The sequence below is a fragment of the Heptranchias perlo genome, chromosome 7 (genome assembly GCF_035084215.1).
Source record: "Heptranchias perlo isolate sHepPer1 chromosome 7, sHepPer1.hap1, whole genome shotgun sequence".
NCBI classification, from domain to species: domain Eukaryota; kingdom Metazoa; phylum Chordata; class Chondrichthyes; order Hexanchiformes; family Hexanchidae; genus Heptranchias; species Heptranchias perlo.
In genome coordinates, this window is record NC_090331.1 from 72757631 (window position 1) to 72776963 (window position 19333).

At 41.1% G+C, this 19333-nt stretch overlaps 1 protein-coding gene and 1 pseudogene across 1 annotated transcript; both read right to left on the reverse strand.

Annotated features, from left to right (window-relative positions):
* Positions 1-2155: 2155 nt before the first annotated feature.
* Positions 2156-5324, reverse strand: LOC137324039 (gamma-crystallin M2-like). The gene is made up of 3 exons (XM_067988210.1): positions 5195-5324; positions 3276-3622; positions 2156-2431 (listed from the first exon to the last, which is right to left on the reverse strand). The coding sequence occupies exons 1-3, from the start codon at positions 5322-5324 to the stop codon at positions 2156-2158; spliced, it is 753 nt and encodes a 250-aa protein (XP_067844311.1).
* A 5271-nt stretch (positions 5325-10595) lies between these two features.
* LOC137323866 (uncharacterized) lies at positions 10596-18486 on the reverse strand (annotated as a pseudogene).
* Positions 18487-19333: the final 847 nt, after the last annotated feature.

The following is a 19333-nucleotide window of genomic DNA, read 5'->3' on the forward strand; positions in this document are numbered from 1 at the left end:
GCCGTCTTCTGCAGCCCAGCCCATCAAAGTCCCCATCTGACTCCTCTGCAGCAGAACTTGTGAGCGGCCTCGCCCTCCAGCGAGCTGGCACCTGTGGTATCAGTTTCCCCCGCCCCGGCTCCTGCGCACTTGTGCTCAGTGTCTCACCACGTGCAGATCCCTCCTCTAACCTAACCTCTAAAGGACGCGCAGTGTCAGTCTCTGAGCTGGTGGAAGCTAGTGTCAGATCGAATGACAGTGTGGCTTCAGTGTCCTCCTCCTCCTCAGACGGTGCTGCCACATGTTCTTGGGTATCTGCAAAGACAAATGGAAACAGGTTGAGATGTGGAGTGGGGAGAGGAGCAAGTAAGACGTGCATGCTGACAGCATTTGCAGCACGTGAGTCAGAAAAGATTATGGGAGGAGGGAGATGTGGAAAAGGAGAAGGAGCGTTAGATGTGCAGAGACCTCCTTCATCCGGACCTCCTGCGCGGCATGTTGTCAAGTCTGCAGCGACAGCCCGCCCAATGATCCGAAGCACTGTCAGGGGGGTGAGGATGTGTAAACTTGCCCATCCAGCCTCAGGTCCCTCCTGCTGCCGGCTGTTATGCGCCACCTTCTCCTGCACGACAGAGGACAGTGTGTCAGTGAGTATCCTGCAAGGTGTGTGGGTGATGTGACTGTCATTGTCGAATAGCTGCCAGTTTGTGTGACTTGAGTGGTGGTTATGTGGCCTGCAAGTGTGGTTCTATGTGCGGTTTGAGATGCAGCATGCCCAGTGGAGCATTGCGTATGGATGGGCAGTGTTTGTTGGTGGGTGGGTGACGGGGGGCGTTGTGCATGGAATATTGGTGCAGTTGGGAGGATGTGCCACTTGACACTTGCATTCACTCACCTTGACCACTCGTGTCAAATCATTGAACCTCTTTCGGCACTGCACCCATGTGCGTGGTGTGATGCTCCTGACGTTGACTTCCTGCATCACAGCCTACCAATGCCTACAGAGCTGCAGTCAGGAGGGTCTCCTGCCATCCTATGGGTAATGTTGGTCCTCCTTTCGTCCACCCCTTCCACCAGGGCCTCCAAAGCATCATCAGAGAAGCGTGGAGCCCTCTCTCGTGCGGTCCTGCTATTTTTGTGGCCATCTTTCCCTTCTCCTAGTAAGCAGTGATGAGACAGAAATCCATGGTGCACATATTTGTATCTGTTCAAACTCCATTTAAAGGAGTCAAGAGAAAAAAAGACTCTAAAAATCCCAAAATGTTTTATGTTAGCCTCAGAAAACAGTTTAAAGTGTCAGAGATTTAATAACGATATTGTTCTTATTCTACTGATCTATCTTGCTTCTGTACAATTATATTTCTTAGATTAGTTTCTGATTAGTAGTTTGTCGGCATTTTCTTTTGCCTATCGAAGAGGTCAGTGCTTTTCAGTGGACTCTATCCAGAATGACCCTATGTAAAAGTGTAGATTGTTGGCCCTGAAGCATACTACAACCCATTCACAACAAGTATAGGTTAAATTTCAGATTATAAGAGGTTGCTTATGAAAGCTATCTTTTGAGACAAGCACGAATAAAGGTTGTTAGCAATTGTCCAAACTGTAATAGTGTGTCCTCCGCTCTTCTGACCCTTGCCTCCTTGACACCTTACTCCATTCCACCATGGGTCGCAGAGCCAACTTTTGACGGTTCTACTAAACACTTCTGCCTTGCGACTTCTCTCCCATCACTCAAAGGCATTTCTCAAAATTTTGACAATGCCTTTGGTCACCTCCCCTAAATTTACTCTCCCCTCAAGGCTTGATGTGGGTGAAATAAATTGGGAGGATTCAGCACTATATTAATGCAAGTTGTTATTTTTGACTGTGTAAACAAAGATATGGTACATCTAATCGACTCGCACAGATTAAACAGGCCTGGAAATGTAACAAAGTAAAGTTAATTTGTATTTTCTTTCTATCACTTGTAGGAATTGTTTCTATATAATCAGCAGCTATTAATTTAAATTGCATCCACTTAGTTAAATCACTATGGCAAAATATTGTGCATTAGAAAAGCCCCAAAATGGTTTCCATGAAAATTCAAAAATGCATTACGCTGATAACTCAATAATGTATATTTTATTTATGTTCATTAAAACATTGGCAAAGCAAATTTATGTTTTACAGCAACAATCTAGAAATCCCTCATCCGCCTGAAAGATCCGATAGTTGCACAAGAGCTGCCCCAGTCACTGAATCTCCTGTATTCACCGGGTCTCATGAAGTACTGTCGGCCTCTGTAGTTGGGTTGTTCATAGAAGGTCCAGTAACCGTCCATCACATGGCAGGAGTGAATGTCACGGTAGCGGAAACAATCGTAGACAGATGGACAGTCATCTGTGAATTCCATCATCTGTCCTCCAAAGTCAGGCCGCTCGTAAATCCTCATTCTGTAGTTTCCACCTCGGTACTGTAATATAAATAATATCATATCTGTGATGAGACTGTAAGTATACAGACTAATAGAAAAACAGATCACTTGGAAGGATTTGCAAGGCTATAGCAGAATTAGTAGAATTTAGAGGACTTTGCTTATAGGAAGCTATTCACCCTCAAAACAAAGTGCGGATAACTGAGCAACATCATTGCAACCGTATCAATGAATGAAACCTTTGTGATTCCCTTGCTGCTATTCTATTACATATAATGAACCATAGCTGCAACATACCAGTTCTGATGTGGCATCAGTTGTCTCCATATATTCATCCTAGCACTAGCTGTCCTACCCCAGCAGATTAGTGAACTTCAACCCACAAGGGTCCAGTACAGTTGCTGCCATATTTAAGATTTTTACCTTTTCTCCGGTGCTGACAACATGGAGGCATTTTGGAGAAGAGAGTTAGCCCATTGAATTAAACAATTGCCTCATCATTTAATGTTTAACCCGCCATGATGTGGAGACCAATAGCAGGAATGTAACAAACTATTATAATAAAGATGATGTGTAGCTAGTATAAGAGATCAGCACCACGGCAAGCAACATCTACAGTCAATGTGAGCTATTAGTTTAGTGTCTCAATTATAACACTGACATTATAACTTCTCTGATACAGCTCATTGCATGAAGGAGATACCCAGACTAATAAAACATGGCCTATAATCACTAAATGAAGAGTGGAAACAACAAAGAAAAGTGACAAATGGCAACAAACTATTAAAGAAGAGAATCAGAGAATTGATTAATGGACTATAGCTAATGTAAATTATGTGAGCAACAAATTTATAGCCGGTAATGGCCACAAATTTTAACTTACGTGTGGATATGTGCGACATGACCTGATGCTGTCATTGAATCCCATCCAGCGCTGGTGGTCAGGATATTCTCCTCTGCTCAGAACATACTGGTATCCCATGTAATTGGGTTTCTCATACAGCACCCACCAGTCACTCTCAACACGGATGGAGTTGCAGCGACTGAAGTAAGAGGACAGGTCAGCACAGTCAGTACTGCACTCGTAGTGCCGACCCTGGAAGTTCCTGTCCTCGTAAAAAGTGATCTGAGATAAAGTCAAATTATAAATCAATAATTTAACAAGTTGAGGTAATTTCCCAATGTAAAAAATGAAAAATACGATGCATGAAATTAAAGCGTGAACCTTACCTTTCCCATTTTGAGTTCACAGTTAGGAAACCGCTCACAGAATGTGCCACTGCTTCCTACAGCTTGGTATTTATATGCTGGGCTGAAATGTCAATGTAAAGAATGCTTCATTATTCTGATGACACTGAACTGTATATCAGCAAAAACAAACATGTCACATACGTTGCAAAAATAACACCAGTACAGTATATGTATTTAAAGATGTCATCGAATGTATTCATTTCGCTTTTACGTCATTTTAATTATTCTGTTACAAAATAAACTCAAGAAAGGAGAGTTCATGATGCTTCTCGGGGCTGGTGGTGTGAAAGACACTCAAAATGGCGATTTTCCAACTCTATTGATTCATACCATTTAATTTGAGCTTATTGTTTATTATGCGCTTGTTTAAAATCTTTTTCTTAGAAAATGTTGCACAAGAAAATAAGTGCATGGAATATGTTTGAAATTGGTGTCAGCATTAGCAAGATGTGTGCATACATCACAAGGTTATTTATGGTGATTTTTTTTCTGCCAGGTTTCTCAATACGTTCCCAATGCTACAGTGCAGGAGTTCTTTATAGGGGTCCTCAGAATTCTGGTTCTGAAGTCACTTGGTGATATAGAGCATGGATTCGTACAGGAGTTACTCCAGCTCCACAGGATTTTCCCACCGGAATTGCTGGGGAACATAGGATAAATCCAACCTTTAAATGGGTGAATCAGTTAAAACAGATTGGGGACATGCTTTAAAAAAATAGAAAAACTTTGCAATATTTAAATTATACTGACCCTTGAAAATTGCCCAGGGTCCAGGGTGAGCTGTTGGACGGGCAGAACTTCCACCTCAGCAAAGTTGCAGTGGGATTCCACTAAAGTGGAACATTGGGGCCACCATACTTTAGAATAACAAATGGTATGGTTATGATAGAGAAATTAGTCGACTATTTAGTTTAGACAGTGAGCACAGAACATGAGGACACAATTACAAAATTCACAAGCTTTGAGCAAGTTTAGAGTGGAGGAATAGAATATTTTCCCCTCAAAAGTAGATAATCATGGATCAATGATAACCTTTAAAAATGAATTAGATTCACACTTGTCAAGAAAGGGAACTGAGGGTTAGAGAGGTATTAGAAGATCTGCTGACTTGCATGGCAGTTAGGACAAAAGTATCAAGATCTTAGCTTAGTGCTAAGGCCTCACACCGGTAACAACAAACAAGGGGCAGGCGGATTCCACCAGCCACCCATCTGTTAGCTACCTATGGTTAAAACTGGCCCTGTATCTCTTCCTTTTGTTAGGTTGGTTTGTATAGAGTTGGGCAATTCTGCCTTCCTCTGGGATGCATGGATTCTCCTCTGGGACCGCCTGTGTTGAGTCACCTTCTTGTCAGCTTCTTTCTTCTGTCATTTTCCAGCTTCATCACAGCTTAATTAACTTTGCACGCAAATTAACTCACTGTAAAGTATAATCTTAATTTACGGACTGGGTTCAGAAATGTAAGCTATTAACTAATAGCTATGTTATACTTCACAGATTTTACTTCTGTTCATTTAAACACTTAACACCACTTAGTCCTCCAGCTGTTACTCTTTAGAACTTCTGTTAATTTTATGTCCGTTCGAGAAACTTGCTGACAACCTTCTGCTAGATTTTCTGGAAGCTTCTGAAAATTCTTAGAAACCTTCTTTAAATTAATCATAGTTTTATATTTGTTCATTTTTAGCAGGGAAATCGCACGCACGGCACTGAAATACTAGCGGCCAATCAAGATAATTAAATCTGTCATAAAGATCCTTTCCTTGGTGTCATTCAACTGAATAGACATCTGTAAGAAACCATGATTTCCAGCTGTCAATTGATTTGACAATGTCAAAATGTCCTAAGAATTGCCATAAATGTTTCCTCAAAATGGAGTCTGTAGTCAGGCTGGGAAAGGAAAGGATTAACGCTAACTAAGCCATGAAGGGTGAGACAAACAAAACGTTGCTTACCGGTGATAGAAGACAAACCATCAAGACCACATGCCCGGAGGCACCTCGTGAAGGGAGATATAAAGGTGTCCTGTCTTATCTAGACCTATGTGCAACCCTCCTGTTAGCAAAGACCTGAGAAGCTAGGAAGTAAATGAAAAACCTGGCATATCTAGGTGTCAATGCATCATTGATTTGGAGGTCATCAGAGGTACCAACACTGCTGTGTGAGGTGATTGACACCACAATGACTGAATTATAACACATCACTCAGATTGGGCAATAGAATCTAGGAAGTTTCTTTGTAAATTAATAATATAAAAAATGGTCTGTTCTAACACTACAGCTTCAGTTATTGGTTCTTAGTTTCGATCTAGATTTTAAGTTAGTTCTTGTAGTAGAAGGTGTAGGAGTTGTCTTTGTCTAGTATATGTAGAAGAATTAGGGATGGGCAATAAATGCCGGCCTCGCCAGCGACGCCCACATCCCATGAACGAAGAAAAAAAAGAATGCCTCTGTAAAATTGGAAAATATATTTCTGACTGAGAGAGAGAGAAAGGTTACAGAAGTTAATATTGTACGAATATAGCAGTCCAATGCAGGCAGGTATAAGTGTGTCATATAGATGTCCAAGATTTCCTGGTATGGAGGGAGGTGAGATTTAAGCCAGCTGTCCAGATACAGCTAGCAGCGCAGAAGGTGAATTTATCCAGGAGCAGAGGATCCAGAAGGAATAGATAGCACCTCCACAGACCGAGGTTCATCACTCAATCTCAGAAGACTAACACCATCCTCCCAGAGCAAGGCGAGGCAACAAATTCATCCAGGCCAGCTCATAAGGATAAGGTCATATAAGTTCTGGGAACATTCGTAATGAGCATATAGATTTTAATCTATTCAATAAACTGCCTATCTAATAATGTTAACTTATCAGTCATGTAAGGTATCTAATCCTAAATTGATTTCATCAATTTATATCAATCTTGAGACACTGACCTCAACTGTCAATTTATAATCAGCAAACAGTTACTGCTGAATTATTGTGACACAACTGAACTCCTTTGTAACCTCAGTTATTTATTTCATCAGTTGACACTATCTACTAATTATTTGCATACTCAATGTTTAAATTTAAGTGTTGCTATCTGTGATTCTAAGGTAAATAAGTAATTGCTGGTTCACGACTCTGTTCTCCAACTTCTTTTATAATTGGCAGGAAAGGGTTAAGTCAATCACTCAGTACCATGTGTGGATTCCAATGGGAGGTTGGTCGTGTAAATGCTAATATAATCCAAACTGATTGATGTGGGTGGTTTGGTATTTAGGTATCATTAACTCCTATGCGTAGACTGGGTGGTAAATCCCAGATGGTTTCTTCATGAGCAGTTAAGGTGATGGGGTTAAGGATTTGTCTGGTGCCCGTGATAAATCTGCTTGTCAGGGTATTGATCTCGGCATTCTTACAACTTCTGTTTGCCAGTGTATGTTTTGTGTGCTCCACAATCTAACCTGCTGCTCTGTCGAGGTGCTCCCCCAGTGGCAGGAGGAAGTGAGTTACGTAAATAGCAGGAATACAGTTAATTTACTGAATTGTTCGCATTCCAGCAACTATCCAACTTCAATCATATGTTCAAAATTAATTAATTAATGGGTGATATTTCAGAACTTTTCAGTTTAATTTAGAAGTATTCAAAACCTCTAAGATATGTAGTGTAAAAATGAATGTTTGTGATGTAAGTGTACAACTGCTTAACATGTTTGCCTGTCATTCCTCTGTTCACTGTTTCAATTGAGGTATCAACCCACTTATTTATGAAGGGTTAATGCCTTCATTAAACTGTGTCAAATCACTAAGGTAAAATATTGGATGGGAACCGATGCAGGAAGTCAGTGGGAAGTAAAGTGGTGACAGAAACAAAAGGCAGTAAGGGAGAGTGTACAAAACATGACCGGACAGATGGTCTGAGAAAGCAGGGCAAAGACCAAGGGAAGTCTAGATTAAACTGCATTTATTTCAATGCAAGAAGTCTGATGGGCAAGGCAGATGAACTCAGGGCATGCATGGGTACATGGGACTGGGATGTTATAGCTATTACTGAAACATGGCTAAGGGAGGGACAGGACTGGCAGCTCAATGTTCCAGGGTACAGATGCTATAGGAAAGATAGAGAAGGAGGTAAGAGAGGAGGGGGAGTTGCGTTCTTGATTAGGGAGAACATCACGGCAGTAGTGAGAGGGGATATATCCGAGGGTTCGCCCACTGAGTCTATATGGGTAGAACTGAAAAATAAGAAGGGAGAGATCACTTTGATAGGATTGTACTACAGACCCCCAAATAGTCAACGGGAAATTGAGGAGCAAATATGTAAGGAGATTACAGACAGCTGCAAGAAAAATAGGGTGGTAATAGTAGGGGACTTTAACTTTCCCAACATTGACTGGGACAGCCATAGCATTAGGGGCTTGGATGGAGAGAAATTTGTTGAGTGTATGCAGGAGGAATTTCTCATTCAGTATGTGGATGGCCCGACTAGAGAGGGGGCAAAACTTGACCTCCTCTTGGGAAATAAGGAAGGGCAGGTGACAGACGTGTTAGTGAGGGATCACTTTGGGACCAGTGATCATAATTCCATTAGTTTTAAGATAGATATGGAGAAGGATAGGTCTGGCCCAAAAGTTAAAATTCTAAATTGGGGAAAGGCCAATTTTGATGGTATTAGACAGGAACTTTCAGAAGTTGATTGTGAGAGTCTGTTGGCAGGCAAAGGGACGTCTGGTAAGTGGGAGGCTTTCAAAAGTGTGTTAACCAGGGTTCAGGGTAAGCACATTCCTTATAAAGTGAAGGGCAAGGCTGGTAGAAGTAGGGAACCTTGGATGACTCGGGAGATTGAGGCCCTAGTCAAAAAGAAGAAGGAGGCATATGACATGCATAGGCAGCTGGGATCAAGTGGATCCCTTGAAGAGTATAGAGATTGCCGGAGTAGAGTTAAGAGAGAAATCAGGAGGGCAAAAAGGGGACATGAGATTGCTTTGGCAGATAAGGCAAAGGAGAATCCAAAGAGCTTCTACAAATACATAAAGGGCAAAAGAGTAACTAGGGAGAGAGTAGGGCCTCTTAAGGATCAACAAGGTCATCTATGTGCGGAACCACAAGAGATGGGTGAGATCCTAAATGAATATTTCACATCGGTATTTATGGTTGAGAAAGGCATGGATGTTAGGGAACTTGGGGAAATAAATAGTGATGTCTTGAGGAGTGTACATATTACAGAGAGGGAGGTGCTGGAAGTCTTAACGCGCATCAAGGTAGATAAATCTCCGGGACCTGAAGAAATGTATCCCAGGACGTTATGGGAGGTTAGGGAGGAAATTACGGGTCCCCTAGCAGAGATATTTGAATCATCGACAGCTACGGGTGAGGTGCCTGAAGATTGGTGGGTCGCAAATGTTGTGCCTTTGTTTAAGAAGGACGGCAGGGAAAAGCCTGGGAACTACAGACCGGTGAGCCTGACATCTGTAGTGGGTAAGTTGTTAGAGGGTATTCTGAGGGACAGGATCTACAGGCATTTGGAGATGCAGGGACTGATTAGGAACAGTCAGCATGGTTTTGTGAGAGGAAAATCATGTCTCACGAATTTGATTGAGTTTTTTGAAGGGGTAACCAAGAAGATAGATGAGGGCTGTGCAGTAGACGTGGTCTACATGGACTTCAGCAAAGCCTTTGACAAGGTATCGCATGGTAGGTTGTTACATAAGGTTAAATCTCACGGGATCCAAGGTGAGGTAGCCAATTGGATACAAAATTGGATTGACGGCAGAAGACAGAGGGTGGTTGTCGAGGGTTGTTTTTGAAACTGGAGGCCTGTGACCAGCGGTGTGCCTCGGGGATCGGTGCTGGGTCCGCTGTTATTTGTTATTTATATTAATGATTTGGATGAGAATTTAGGAGGCATGGTTAGTAAGTTTGCAGATGACACCAAGATTGGTGGCATTGTGGACAGTGAAGAAGGTTATCTAGGATTGCAACGGGATCTTGATAAATTGGGCCAGTGGGCCGATGAATGGCAGATGGAGTTTAATTTAGATAAATATGAGGTGATGCATTTTGGTAGATCGAATCGGGCCAGGACCTACTCCGTTAATGGTAGGGCGTTGGGGAGAGTTATAGAACAAAGAGATCTAGGAGTACAGGTTCATAGCTCCTTGAAAGTGGAGTCATAGGTGGATAGGGTGGTGAAGAAGGCATTCGGCATGCTTGGTTTCATTGGTCAGAACATTGAATACAGGAGTTGGGATGTCTTGTTGAAGTTGTACAAGACATTAGTACGGCCACATTTGGAATACTGTGTACCGTTCTGGTCACCCTATTATAGAAAGGATATTATTAAACTAGAAAGAGTGCAGAAAAGATTTACTCGGATGCTACCGGGACTTGATGGTTTGACTTATAGGGAGAGGTTAGATAGACTGGGACTTTTTTCCCTGGAGAGTAGGACGTTAAGGGGTGATCTTATAGAAGTCTATAAAATAATGAGGGGCATAGATAAGGTAGATAGTCAAAATCTTTTCCCAAATGTAGGGGAGTCTATAACGAGGGGACATAGATTTAAGGTGAGAGGGGAGAGATAAAAAAGGGTCCAGAGGGGCAATTTTTTCACTCAAAGGGTGATGAGTGTCTGGAATGAGCTGCCAGAGGCAGTAGTAGAGGCGGGTACAATTTTGTCTTTTAAAAAGCATTTGGACAATTACATGGGTAAGATGGGAATAGAGGGATATGGGCCAAGTGCAGGCAATTGGGACTAGCTTAATGGAATCAACTGGGCGACATGGACATGTTGGGGCTAAGGGCCTGTTTCCATGTTGTAACTTCTATGATTCTATGATTACGTTTTAGAAAAGCCCCCAAATGGTTTCCAGGAAAATTCAAAAAATTCATTACGCAGCTAACTCAATAATGGATATTTTATTTATATTCATTAAAACATTGGTAAAGCAAATTTATGTTTTACAGCAACAATCTAGAAATCCCTCATCCGCCTGAAAGATCCGATAGTTGAGCTGTTGCCGCCCCAGTCACTGAATCTCCTGTATTCACCGGGTCTCATGAAGTACTGTCGGCCTCTGTAGTTGGGATGTTCATAGAAGGTCCAGTAACCGTCCATCACATGGCAGGAGTGAATGTCACGGTAGCGGAAACGATCGTAGACAGATGGACAGTCATCCATGAATTCCATCATCTGTCCTCCAAAGTCAGGCCGCTCGTAAATCCTCATTCTGTAGTTTCCACCTCGGTACTGTTATAAAAATAATATCATATCTGTGATGAGACTGTAAGTATACAGACTAATATAAAAACAGATCACTTGGAAGGAATTGCAAGGCTAAAGCAGAATGAGCAAAATTTAGAGCACTTTGCTTATAGGAATCTATTCACCTTCATAGCAAAGTGCGGATAACTGAGTAACATCATTGCAACCGTACCAATGAGTAAAACCTTTGTGATTCCCTTGCTGCTATTCTATTACATATAATGAACCATAGCTGCAACATACCAATTCTGACGTGGCATCAGTTGTCTCCATATATTCATCCTAGCACGAGCTGTCCTACCCCAGCAGATTAGTGAACCTCAACCCACAAGTGTCCAGTAGAGTTGCTGCCATATTTTAAAATTTGACCTTTTCTCCAGTGCTAACAATATGGAGGCACTTTGCAGAAGAGAGTTAGCCCATTGAATTGAACAATTTCCCCATCATTTAATGTTTAACCCGCCAAGATGTGGAGACCAATAGCAGGAATGTAACAAACTATTAGAATAAAGATGATGTGTAGCTAGTATAAGAGATCAGCACCACGGCAAGCAACATCGTGAGCTATTAGTTTTGTGTCTCAAGTATAACACTGACATTATAACTTCTCTGATATAGTTCATTGCTTGAAGGAGATACCCAGGCTAATAAAACATGGTATTCAATCACTAAATGAAAAGTGGAAACAACAATACAAAGAAAAGTGAAGGACTGTAATAAACTGTTAAACCATTAGAGAAGGAGAAAATTGATTAATGGACTATAGTTAATGTAAATTACATGAGCAACAAATTTATAGCCGGTAATGACTGCAAATTTGTAACTTACGTGTGGGTAGGTGCGACATGACCTGATGCTGTCATTGAATCCCATCCAGCGCTGGTAGTCAGGATATTCTCCTCTGCTCAGAACATACTGGTATCCCATGTAATTGGGTCTCTCATACAGCACCCACCAGTCACTCTCAACACGGATGGAGTTACAGCGGCTGAAGTAAGAGGACAGGTCAGCATAGTCAGTACTGCACTCGTAGTGCCGACCCTGGAAGTTCCTGTCTTCGTAAAAAGTGATCTGAGATAAAGTCAAATTATAAATCAATAATTTAACAAGTTGAGGTAATTTCCCAATGTAAAAAATGAAAAATACGATGCGTGAAATTAAAGCGTGAACCTTACCTTTCCCATTTTGAGTTCACAGTTAGGCAACCGCTCACTGAATGTGCCACTGCTTCCTACAGCTTGGTATTTATATGCTGGGCTGAAATGTCAATGTAAAGAATGCTTCATTATTCTGATGACACTGAACTCTGTATCAGCAAAAAAAATAAACATGTCACATACGTTGCAAAAATAACACCAGTACAGTATATGTATTTAAAGATGTCATCGAATGTATTCATTTTGCTTTTACATCATTTTAATTATTCTGTCACAAAATAAACTCAAAGAAGTAGAGTTCATGATGCTTCTAGGGGCTGGTGGTGTGAAAGACACTCAAAATGGTGAATTTCCAACACAGTTAAACCATACCATTTAATTTGAGTTTATTGTTTATTTTGCATTTGTTTAAAAACTGTTATGCTTTTTTCTTAGAAAATGTTTTCTAAGAAAATAAGTGCATGGAATTTGTATGAAATTAGCGTCAGCATAAGCAAAATGTGTGCATACATCACAAGGTTCTTTATGATGATTTATTTTTCTGCCAGGTTTCTCAAAGCTTTCCCACTGCTATAATGCAGGAGTTATTTATATGGGTCCTCAGTATTCTGGTACTTTAATCATTTGGAGATATAGAGCATGGTTTCGTTCTGGAGATACACCAGCTACATCGGATTTTTTTCACCGGGATTGGTGAGGGACGTAGGATAAATCCAACCCTTAAATGGGTGGATCAATTAACGCAGATTGGGGACATTCTTTTGAAGAAATAGTAACAATTTTGCCATATTTAAGTTACCCAGGGAAATTGTCCAGGGTCAGGGGTGAATTTTTGGATGGGCAGAACTTCCACCTCAGCAAAGTTGCAGTGGGATTCCACCAAAGTCGAAAATTGGGGCCACCATACGTTAGAATAACAAATGGTATGGTTATGGTAGAGAAGTTCATCGACTATTTAGTTTAGACAGTGAGCACAGAACATGAGGACACAATTACAAAATTCACAAGCTTTGAGCAAGTTTAGAGTGGAGGAATAGAACTTTTTTCCCCCAAAAGTAGATCAACATGCATCAATGAAAACGTTTAACAATGAATTATATCAACACCTGTCGAGAAAGGTAGTTGAGGGTTATAGAGATATTCTCAGATCTGCTGAATTGCATGGTAGTTAGGACAAAAGTATCAAGACCTTAGCTGAGGGCTGAGGCCTCACACCAGCATCAAAAAGCAAGGGGCAGGCTGTTTCCACCTGCCATCATCCATTATCAACCTATTGTCAAAATCTGCCCTGTATGTCTTCCTTTTGGTAGGTTGTCTTGTGTACAGTTGGGCGATTCTGCCTTCCTCTGGGATGCATGGCTTCTCCTCTGGGGGCTTCTGTGTTGAGTCACCTTCTTGTCAGCTTCTTTCTTCTGTCATTTTCCAGCTTCATCCCAACTAAATTAACCTTGCACATAAATTATCTCTCTGTAAAGTATAATCTTAATTTACGGACTGGGTTCAGAAATGTAAGCTATTCACTAATAGCTGCGTTATACTTCACAGATTTTAAGTCTGTTCAAATAAACAGTTAACACCACTTAGTCGTCCAGCTGTTACTCTTAAGTCTTTTTGCAGAACTAATTCAAAAGTTCTTTAGAATTTCTGTTAACTTTCTGTCCTTTCGAGAAACTTGCTGACAACCTTCTGCTAGACCTTCTGGAACCTTGTGAAAATTCTTGCAAACCTTCTTTAAATTAAGCATGGCTTTATATATGTTAATTTTTAGCAAAGCAATCGCACACGCAGAACAGAAATACTTGCGACCAATCAACAGAATTACGTCTGTCATAAGGATCCTTTCCTAGGTGTCATTCAACTGAATAGGTAACTGCTGGAAACTACGATTTCCAGATGTTAATTAATTTGACAAAGGACAAATGTCCTCAGAATTGCCTTAAATATTTCCTCAAAATGGAATCAATAGTAAGGCTGGGAAAGGAAAGGATTAACGCTAATTAAACCATGAAGGGTTATACACACAAAACGTTCCTTACAGGTGATAGAAGACAAAGCAAAAAGACCACAGACCCGGAGGCACCTCGTGAAGGGAGATATAAAGGTGTCCTGTCTTATCTAGACCTATGTGCAACCCTCCTGTTAGCAAAGACCTGAAAGCTAGGAAGTAAATGAAAAACCTGGCATATCTAGGTGTCAATGCATCATTGATTTGGAGGTCATCAGAGGTACCAACACTGCTGTGTGAGGTGATTGACACCACAAGGGCTGAATTATAACACATCACTCAGATTGGGCAATAGAATCTTGGAGGTTTCTTTGTAAATTAACAATATAAAAAATAGTTTGTTTTGAAACCAAATCTTCAGTTGTTAGTTCTTAGTTTAGTTCTAGATTTTTAATTTGTTCTTGTAGTTGAAGGTGTAGGATTTCTTTGTCTAGTATATGTCGAAGAGTGCCTCCGTAAAATTGGAAAATGTATTTCTGACTGAGAGAGAGAGAAAGGTTACAGAAGTTAATATTGTACGAATATAGCAGTCCGATGCAGGCAGATATAAGTGTGTCAAATAGATGTCCAAGATTTCCTGGTATGGAGGGAGGTGAGATTTAAGCCAGCTGTCCAGATACAGCTAGCAGCCCAGAAGGTGAATTTATCCAGAAGCAGAAGAACCAGAAGGAATAGATAGCACCTCCACAGACCGAGGTTCATCACTCAATCTCAGAAGACTAACACCATCCTCCCAGAGGAAGGCGAGGCAACAAATTCATCCACGCCAGCTCATAAGGAAAAGGTCATATAAGTTCTGGGAACATTCGTAATGAGCATATAGATTTTAATATATTCAATAAACTGCCTATCTAATAATGTTAACTTGTCAGTCATGTAAGGTGTCTAATCCTAAATTGATCTCATCAATTTATATCAATCTTGAGACACTGACCTCAACTGTCAATTTATAATCAGCAGTTACTGCTGAATTATTGTGACATAACTGAACTCCTTTGTAACCTCAGTTATTTATTTCATCAGTTGACACTATCTACTAATTATTTGCATACTCAATTTAAGTGTTGCTATCTGTGATTCTAAGGAAAATAAGTAATTGCTGGTTCACGACTCTGTTCTCCAACTTCTTCTTTCATAATTGGCAGGAAAGGGTTAAGTCAATCACTCAGTACCATGTGTGGATTCCAATGGGAGGTTGGTCGTGTAAATGCTAATATAATCCAAACTGATTGATGTGGGTGGTTTGGTATTTAGGTATCATTAACTCCTCTGCGTAGACTGGGTGGTAAATCCCAGATGGTTTCTTGATCAGCAGTTAAGGTGATGGGGTTAAGGATTTGTCTGGTGCCCGTGATAAATCTGCTTGTCAAGGAAACGATCCCAGCATTCTTACAACTCCTGTTTGCCAGTGTATGTTTTGTGTGCTCCACAATCTAACCTGCTGCTCTGTCTAGGTGCTCCCCCAGTGGCAGGAGGAAGTGAGGTACTGCAAATAGCAGGAGTATTGATAATTTATTGAATTGTTCGCATTCCAGCAACTATCCAAGTTCAATCAAATGTTCAAAATTAATTAATTAGTCGATGATATTTCAGAACTTTTTAGTTTAATTAAAAAGTAATCAAGCCCTCTAAGATATGTAGTGTAAAAATGAATGTTTGTGATGTAAGTGTGCAAGTGCTTAACATGTTTGCCTGTCAATCCTCTGTTCACTGTTTTAATTGAGGGGTTGACCCATTTATTTTCGATGTGTTAATGCCTTCATTAAACTGAGTCAAATCACCAAGGTAAAATATGGCGCGTTAGAAAAGTGGTTGTTGGAGGCCAATCATCTCAGCCTCAGGGCATTTCTGCAGGAGTTCCTCAGGGCAGTTTCCTAGGCCCAACCATCTTCAGTTGCTTCATCAATGACCTTCCCTCCATCATAAGTTCAGAAATGGGGATGTTCGCTGATGTTTGCACAGTGTTCAGTTCCATTCGCAACCCCTCAAATAATGAAGCAGCCCGAGCTCGCATGCAGCAAGACCTGGACAACATCCAGGCTTGGGCTCATAAGTGGCAAGTAACATTCGCGCCAGATATGTGCCAGGCAATGACCATCTCCAACAAGAGAGAGTCTAACCACCTCCCCTTGACATTCAACAGCAGTACCATCGCCGAATCCCCCACCATCAACATCCTGGGGGTCACCATTGACCAGAAACTGAACTGGACCAGCCATATAAATACTGTGGCTACGAGAGTAGGTCAGAGGCTGGGTATTCTGCGGCGAGTGACTCACCTCCTGACTCCCCAAAGCCTTTCCACCATCTACAAGGCACAAGTCAGGAGTGTGATGGAATACTCTCCACTTGCTTGGATGAGTGCAGCTCCAACAACACTCAAGAAGCTCGACACCATCCAAGATAAAGCAGCCCGCTTGATTGACGCCCCATCCACCACCCTAAACATTCACTCCCTTCACCATCGGCGCACAGTGGCTGCAGTGTGTACCATCCACAGGATGCACTGCAGCAACTCGCCAAGGCTTCTTCGACAGCACCTCCCAAACCCACGACCTCAACCACTTAGAAGGACAAGAGCAGTAGGCACATGGGAAAAACACCACCTGCACGTTCCCCTCCAAGTCACACACCATCCTGACTTGGAAATGTATCGCCGTTCCTTCATCGTCGCTGGGTCAAAATCCTGGAACTCCCTTCCTAACAGCACAGTGGGAGAACCGTCACCACACGGACTGCAGCGGTTCAAGAAAGCGGCTCACCACCACCTTCTCAAGGGCAATTAGGGATGGGCAATAAATGCCGGCCTCGCCAGCGACGCCCACATCCCGTGAACGAATATTAAAAAAAGGCCAAAAATGGTTACCATAAAAATTCAAAAAATGCATTACGCTGATCACTCAATAATGGATATTTTATTTATGTTGATAAAAACATAGGTAAAGCAAATTTATGTTTTACAGCAACAATCTAGATATCCCTCATGCGCCTGAAAGATCCGATAGTTGAGCTGTTGCCGCCCCAGTCACTGAATCTCCTGTATTCACCGGGTCTCATGAAATACTGTCGGCCTCTGTAGTTGGGATGTTCATAGAAGGTCCAGTAACCGTCCATCACATGGCAGGAGTGAATGTCACGGTAGCGGAAACGATCGTAGACAGATGGACTGTCATCCATGAATTCCATCATCTGTCCTCCAAAGTCAGGCCTCTCGTAAATCCTCATTCTGTGGTTTCCACCTCGGTACTGTAATAAAAATAATATCATATCTGTGATGAGACTGTGAGTATACAGACTAATAGAAAAACAGATCACTTGGAAGGATTTGCAAGGCTATAGCAGAATTAGTAGAATTTAGAGCACTTTGCTTATCGGGAGCTATTCACCCACAAAGCAAAGTGCGGATAACTGAGCAACATCATTGCAACCGTATCAATGAATGAAACCTTTGTGATTCCCTTGCTGCTATTCTATTACATGTAATGAACCATAGCTGCAACATACCAGTTCTGATGTGGCATCAGTTGTCTCCATATATTCATCCTAGCACTAGCTGTCCTACCCCAGCAGATTAGTGAACTTCAACCCACAAGGGTCCACTATAGTTGCTGCCATATTTAAGATTTTTACCTTTTCTCCAGCGCTGACAATATGGAGGCACTTTGGAGAGGAGAGTTAGCCCATTGAATTAAACAATTGCCTCATCATTTAATGTTGATCCCACCATGATGTGGAGACCAATAGCAGGAATGTAACAAACTATTAGAATAAAGATGATGTGTAGCTCGTATAAGAGATCAGCACCACGGCAAGCAACATCTACAGTCAATGTGAGCTATTAGTTGTGTGTCTCAATTATAACACTGACATTATAACTTCTCTGATATAGTTCATTGCATGAAGGAGATACCCAGACTAATAAAACATGGCCTATAATCACTAAATAAAGAGTGGAAACAACAATACAAAGAAAAGCGTAGGCAATAAACTATTAAAAAAGAGAATGAGAAAATTGATTCATGGTCTATAGTTAATGTAAATTACGTGAGCAATAAATTTATAGCCGGTAATGACCGCAAATTTGTAACTTACACGTGGATAGGTGCGACATGATCTGACGTTGTCATTGAATCCCATCCAGCGCTGGTAGTCAGGATATTCTCCCCTGCTCAGAACATACTGATATCCCATGTAATTGGGTTTCTCATACACCACCCACCAGTCACTCTCAACACGGATGGAGTTACAGCGGCTGAAGTAAGAGGACAGGTCAGCACAGTCAGTACTGCACTCGTAGTGCCGACCCTGGAAGTTCCTGTCTTCATAAAAAGTGATCTAAAAAAGGCAAATTATAGATCAATAATTTAACAAATTTTGCATTGTAAAGGAATGAAAAATACAATTTTTGAAATTAAATCGTGAACCTTACCTTTCCCATTTTGAGTTCACAGTTAGGCAACCGCTCACTGAATGTGCCACTGCTTCCTGCAGCTTGGTATTTATATGCTGGGCTGAAATGTTAATGTAAAGAATGCTTCATTATTCTGATGACACTGAACACTATATCAGCAAAAAAACATGTCACATACGTTGCAAAAATAACACCAGTGCAGTATATGTATTTAAAGACCAGTCATCGAATGTATTCATTTTGCTTTTACGTCATTTTAATTATTCTGTCACAAAATAAACTCAAAGAAGGAGAGTTCATGATGCTTCTGGGGGCTGGTGGTGTGAAAGACACTCAAAATGGCAAATTTCCAACACAGTTAAACCATACCATTTAATTTGAGTTTATTGTTTATTTTGCATCTGTTTAAAAACTGTTATGCTTTTATCTTAGAAAATGTTTTCTAAGAAAATAAGTGCATGGAATATGTTTGAAATTGGTGATAGCATAAGCAAAATGTGTGCATACATCACAAGGTTATTTATGATGGTTTATTTTTCTGCCAGGTTTCTCAATGCGTTCCCACTGCTATAATGCAGGAGTTCTTTATAGAGGTCCTCAGTATTATGGTTCTGAAATCATTTGGAGATATAGAGCATGGTTTCGTTCTGAAGTTACGCCAGCTCCACAGGATTTTTCCCACTGGAATTGATAGGGAATGTAGGAAAAATCCAACCGTAGGATAAATCCAACCCTTAAATGGGTGGATCAGTTAAAACAGATTGGGGACATTCTTTAAAAAAATAGAAACAACTTTGCAATATTTAAATTATACTGACCCTGGAAAATTGCCCAGGGTCCAGGGTGAGCTCTTGGACGGGCAGAACTTCCACCT